At 43.6% G+C, this 6,435-nt stretch overlaps 1 protein-coding gene across 2 annotated transcripts in view; it reads left to right on the forward strand.

Annotated features, from left to right (window-relative positions):
• TMEM129 (transmembrane protein 129, E3 ubiquitin ligase) overlaps positions 1-4,880 on the forward strand; it is a 24,288-nt gene extending 19,408 nt beyond the window's left edge. Inside the window, exon 4 of one of the 2 annotated variants that reach the window (XM_044680722.1) lies at positions 4,143-4,880. In XM_044680722.1, the coding sequence (XP_044536657.1) occupies positions 4,143-4,391 (249 nt within the window). In that variant the 3' untranslated portion in view covers positions 4,392-4,880. Of the gene's footprint in view, positions 1-3,436; positions 4,092-4,142 lie in introns of those variants that run through there. The other variant, XM_044680723.1, reaches the window with a different exon arrangement.
• Positions 4,881-6,435: the final 1,555 nt, after the last annotated feature.

Below are 6,435 nucleotides of genomic sequence, written 5' to 3' on the forward strand. Positions count from 1 at the left end.
TCCTCTCTCTCTCTCTCTCTCTCTCTCTCTCTCTCTCTCTCTCTCTCTCTCTCTCTCTCTCTCTCTCTCTCTCTCTCTCTCTCTTTCCCCCCCACCCCTACCTCACCAGCTGTGACCAGGGGCAAGTCATTTCACTCTCTTGACTTCAGCTCCCTCCTCTCTAAACAGTTCATAATAATACTTGCACTGTCCATCCCCCAGGGTAGCCATGAAAAAAAAACAATTTGTAAAATTTCAAGCTTGAGCAGCCAGAGTATCTAGTTTCTGCATTATTCAGTCTCTTTGCTCGGCCTCCTTTTGGCAGCAGTTTTTATTGTCCCTGGAGACACTGGCCTGGGGTGTGCTTTAATCCGAATGGAAGAGGCCTGATCCTCTAGGGAACTTGTCCTTTGGGATGGGGGGGGGGGGGTCGAGATAAGAAGAGAAGGAGGGCTCTTAAGCAGAAGATGCTTGTTCACATTGGGTGGGAGGGAATATGGAAAGCTAACAGCAAACACAAGGCTCAGTGCCTGGCATACAGTAAGCACTTAATCAGTGGATGCTGACCTCAACCAGCTTCAAACCTAGAGATAATTCAGACTCAGTTGTTATATTTATCAGAATATGAGTGAGCATAGTACCAGTGTGTTAGAATTGGAGTCAGAGATTTGAATCCTGGCTTAGATACTTCCTAGATGTGTACTTTCCTTTCTCTCAGTTTTCTGCTCTGTAAAAAGGGAATAATAAAACTTTTGCATCATCCTTCCTCTCAGGGTTATTATAGAAGGCACTTTGCAAATTTCAAATGCTAATAACCTGAAGAGCTGCTATTATTTGTAGCCTGTCTGTGGGAAGTAGGGACAGCATCTGAGGTAATAGTTGAGGAGAGAGAGGCCTTCCCTGCCAGCTTCCCAAAAGCCTTGCACCCTGCAGGATAGAGATCTCTTTGTTACAGCCATTAAGAGAAGGAAAACTGTTTTGAGTCTTTGCCTTCTTTTTTAGGAGACAGGGATAAATATGTCACATTTTATTCTCTTTTTTTCACCTCCTAGATTTTATTTACTAGACACGAAATGCTATGATCCCCACTCTGAGTGCCAGAGAATATCCATTCCATCAGTCACACCTCATTATGTTTCTGAACCCTTGTTTCTAGCTTTCTTCCCCCACATGGCCCATCTGGAGAACATCTTCACACTTTCCTTAGAGGTCTTCAGTGATTCCCTTGTCTTAATTATAGCAGTGACTACTCATTATTTCCCCTCCCTAATTACTCCTCTTTCCCAGAGCCCCCAGGGCACCCCCCAACCTTCTTTTGTCTCCTAAAGCCTCTCACACCATCCATGGCTGCTGACATCCTGCCCCCATGCTGGCCTGGACCTCTTCCACGCTGATGTTCCACAATGTCATCTGGCCCCAACAACAAGTATTCTAATCATATTCTGATAAACATAACTGAGTCTGAATTATGCCTAGGTTTGAAGCTGGTGGGGTCAGCATCCATCAATTCGGTGCTTACTCTATGCCTGGTACTAAGCCTCATGTTTGCCATTAGCTTCCCATATTCCCCCTCCGTGTGAAAAAGCATCAGTGTGATTGTCTGTTCTGGCCTTCCTTTCTCTCCTCAAGTTTCCCCCGGCACCCTGGCCTCTTAGCTAAGAAACTCACTTCAGAGTACCTGTGCAACCCCGAGCAAGTCCTCTCATCTGCATGAGCCTCAGTTTCCTCAGCTATAAAATGTCTTTAGATTAGGTGGCCTTGAAGGGCCCCTTCAGCTCCAGGTCTCTGTGTGCCTTACTGTTCCCATTCCCATTCCCTCCCCACTCCAGTCCACGTCTCCCATGCTTACAAGTACAGATCTGGGCCATCACTGCTCTGGTTGGCATATTCAGAGGTCCCGTTAGCTCTGTCACAGGAGAAGTGTAGGCCTGGCATTCAAGGCACTCCACAGTCTGCCCCAAGCTCTCTATATCATATCCAAACCCTTTCCCCTCCTTCCCTCTGTGCTTTTCAACCCCTAGTACCTCCCCCTTTCCATCTTTGAAGTCTCTCCTTCCCTTTAAGGCCAGGGTATCAAATGCCACCTCTGATACCCCCTCTTGCAGGTTTCACTCTTCTCTAATACGTCCATTACATCTATTATAGTTACCTGTGTTTTTTTTTGGGGGGGGCCCTTATCCCAACTATAAGCCCTAGCATGGAGTGGGAACATAGTTTTAGCTATTAAAAAATAACAATAATAGGTAGGAAAACACTTTGTAAACCTTAAAATGTTCTGGAAATGGAAGTTATCGTTCTTGTCTTCTTGTCTTCATATGGTAGGAGCTTAATAAATATTGAATTGAATTAAGTTGAATATTTTAGATTAAAAGCTGTCCTGACCCTCTTTATTGTAGACTTTGTCACTTTTGTATTCACCAAAATGAGCTTTAAAAATCTCGCCTTGCTTGTGTGGGTATGTATCTCTGGGTACAGATGGATAAAGCAAGGAGACTCACTTGGGTTTAAATTGATGCCCAGCAGGAGACAATATATGCTGCCCCTTTAATTGGTTCTGAGAGAGCTTGGATAACTTGTTGCTTTTTTTGCACCATAAGGAATTCCTTTTCGTAATCTTAAATTTGTCTTAATCTGAGAGGGTGGCTCCAAGGAACCAAGTGATAAATTGGTGGGAAAAAAACTGATTTAATTAAATTCAATTCAGCAAATATTTATTGAGCGCCTACTATACCTAGGCAGTAAATGGTCAATAAATACTTGAATATTTATTGTACTTAGTGCAAAGGAAGGAAGAACACAAAAATAAACATAAGATAGTCCCCTTGTCCTTGGGGAGCCCATGCTCTTGTTGGCAAGATAAGGCATAGCCACATGGAAATTAAATAACAATGACAGACCATATGACCACCCCCACCCCCACCACCCACCCCACCCCACCCCCGGATGTGAGCTGGACCATGAAGGTCAAAGAAGATTCAGAGAGCCCCTAGAGGTATTGAAAGGGACCGAGTAGAGGCCTGTTTGGGAGAATCCCAGTTCAATTTGATGTTTGGAGGCCTAAAAGGAGGCTTTCCAGAAGGATTAGAGTGGCCAGCCAGTGCTGAAAGCAACAGGCCTTTTTATTTGGTGCATTTACTCACAGATACTAAGGCCACTATAAGATTAAAATTAAATATCCAAATATTCCAAGTTTTATTTTTATAAGATTTATTAATAATAATAACTTGAAGTAAAGAGAAATAAGAAAAATTTTTTTCACTACACAGGCAGGAAGCCCCCTGAGGCAGCCCTTCTTCCTCTTAATTCTGATTGTTGGGAAATTTTCCTTTTAGTCTGACTTAGTGATGGACATGGGGCAGAGGAGAGAGGGAAAAGGGCAGAATCAGAGCTGGCTTGGAATTAATTCTTTGCAGTTATAACTTTCCTCACCCCATTTCCCTCTTTCCTTTCTATTCAGGAAGATAAATGGGAAAGCTCTGGCCAAATCAGTCTTCGTCTCTTAAGCACTTTCCAGGAGTGCCCTGTCACCTGCCAAATAAAGCTGAAGCTCCTACTGGTCATTCAGAGTCATCTCCTCTCCATCCCCACTTTACATCCTGAACCCAACTCCTTGTCATCTTCTGAACCCCCTGAACTTCCCCACCTCTGACTCTTTGCATGTGTTCTACAACATTCCCTTCTCCTTGCTGAATTTCTACTCATCCTCTAAGGCCCAAATCAAATGCCTCCTTCTCTTGCTCCTCCAAGAAGCCCTTCCTGATGACCCTTGCCAGTGGTGCCTTCACATATGTAGCTCTTGGCATCCCGTATCACAGATGTTGGCTATCTTAAGAGGCCTCCAGGCTTCAGGCAATTTAATTTTCCTCTTCAAGCTTGTTGATTCTTCTACTAAAATCAGGATAAGAGTTGTTTTACTGGCCCCATCCCCAGACCTTCCTAAAGCCTTCAGACACTATGGAAATGTAGTCAGTATTACTATTGTTTTCTGAATTGGGAGCATGGAGCTCTGCCCACACTTGGGAATTAAGGAATTCCTGTTGACTGAGCTGCTTTGCATTAAATAAAAGCCTTGAACTATAGACATCTTCCAGAAAAGGAGTTAATATTTTGCCTTTTTTTTCTCTGCCTTGTTTTCCCCACTGTGGTCCCCCATGCCCCTGAAGGAACTGGAGCCCTGCATTGGCTGCATGCAGATAAGTGCCAACATCAAGCTGGTGAAGAACTGCCAAGAGTCCAACGAGGGCGAGTGCCAGCAGTGTTACTGCCGCCCCATGTGGTGTCTGACGTGCATGGGAAAGTGGTTTGCCAGCCGCCAGGATCAGCAGCACCCAGAGACCTGGCTCTCTAGCCAAGTGCCTTGCCCCACCTGCAGGGCCAAATTCTGCATCCTGGACGTGTGCATTATCCACTGACCTTCCCTAAACAGGGACGTGCTCCTGGGGGAGGTCCGGGCAGGCTGAGCATCACCATCTGACAGATGCCTTCACGTCTCCCCCTCCCCAGCTCCTTGGGCCTGGCCCGGCCTCCTCTGGAGGCTGCTTGTTTCACCTAGTTCCCAGATTAGGTGGGGGGTAGGGGTGGGGAGAGAGGAGGCAGGGCAAGGCTTTCGCTTCCAGACTTTGGAAGGAAGACCCGATGCTTCTACCCTGCCCCTGGTGTTTGTAGAAAGAAAATGCCTTCTCTCTCCACTTTATACAGAGTGAAGGATTCCAGGGAGATTGTCCATCATCCTCTGTGTAATTAGACTAGCAAAGGGCTATTAAAAAAAAAAAAAAGTAACAAGTCAGACACTGTCCCTGACAGGGACTGAGCTTTCTTTTAATGAAGCCATTTTTAAAAGTTTATTCTTGGAGGCAGCTGGGTGGTTCAGTAGATTGAGAGCCAGGCCTAGAGATGGGAGGCCCCAGATTCAGATCTAGCCTCAGACTCTTCCTTTGTGACCCTGGGCAAGTCACTTAACCCCCATTGCCTAGCCCTTACCACTCTTCTGCCTTGGAACCAATACACAGTATTGATTTTTAAGATGGAAGGTAAGGGGTTAAAAAAAATTTTTTTTTTAAGTTTATTCTTCATAATTGTTACACAAATCAACACTGTTCTCCCATTTTAGGCCTGTAGCCTGCCCACACAAATGTACCAGATAGGCATGGCTCCTAAGCCTGCCCTTAGCAAAATGATATCATTTCAGTGGGAGGTTTAATTCTAGATTTCTGTTTTATTTGAACTCTCTCTTTCCTACCCCACCCCTTGCTCCTCCCTTCCTCTTGTCTCTCTCTTCCTATCTCCAGCTCTTGTATTCCCTCCCACAGTATGTTTCAGACTAGATAATCCACTGTAGGCCACAGGAAAGAAAGCTAAAGCTAAGGCATGTGTTAGTAAAATATGATTTCCAAAGCTTCAGGAATTAGAGTTTTAATTGCAACCATTTCCTTTGCCCCACATCCAAACTACAGCCCTCAAGCTCAGTCCTTTGGGTTGACTGCAGTATTGATAGTTGTTTCTCAGTACAACTGCTAAGGACCAGAGCAAGCCTTCATTATCTTTGATATAAAAGTCTATACCATAAAGGCATTTTATTTTATTTTCTTCCTTTAAGGTATTTTAAAGGACAAGAGGAGAATCCTGATCATCTAAGTAAGATACAGAAGCCCACAGCTCTGGGACAGAAGCAATCAGTGTCATTGTCTAAATACAAAGAAAGGTCTTCCCTCTTTGCAGGGGATGAAGTATTTCTAACTATGTCGGATACTTCTGGTTTGGGGGCCTAGAATTTACTATAATGGGCAATTGAAAGAGGCTTGGTGAGTGATGGGCTCCCTTAGCAAAAATGATATGAACTTCTCATTCCAATAAATAGGAGGAATCACATGGTTTTGTGTTTGCTTTCTTACTTCTTACTTTCTTACTTACTTGAATGTAGAAGATGGATGAGTGGTATGGATAGACAGATGGATAGATTTGTTGAATGGATAGATAGATAGATAGATGACACAGACAGAGAAGGAAGGAAGGAAGGAAAGAGACTCAACTTTGTCCTGGAAAGGTCAGGTGAAGTCTGGTTCAACTTCTTTTTTATATGAGAAAACTGATTGTCTAATAAATAGCTTAGATTTGTTTGTTTTGTTTGAGTACTTGGGTTTTATGGCCCATCTGGTCTGAAAAGGATCTGAAGAGGCCAATAAAATTAAATTTATACTTTAACTTTTTAAATTTCATAGGACACAAAATTAAACATACTTTAAAATGCCAAAAATAAAGGGAAAAACAACTGAGACCACCTGAAAATAGCAAAGAACCCTGCAGATATCTACAGGCACCTAAGATAAGTGGGTGTTGAATCTGGCACTGTGCTTCCCAAAATTGTTCAAGAAAGGGAGGCCCATGCTAGTCACTAGTTTCTATCATCTAACCAAAGCAAGTACAATTTTTAAAATAATTTTTATTTTTTAGAAAAGT

The sequence above is a fragment of the Gracilinanus agilis genome, chromosome 6, assembly GCF_016433145.1.
Source record: "Gracilinanus agilis isolate LMUSP501 chromosome 6, AgileGrace, whole genome shotgun sequence".
Taxonomy (NCBI): domain Eukaryota; kingdom Metazoa; phylum Chordata; class Mammalia; order Didelphimorphia; family Didelphidae; genus Gracilinanus; species Gracilinanus agilis.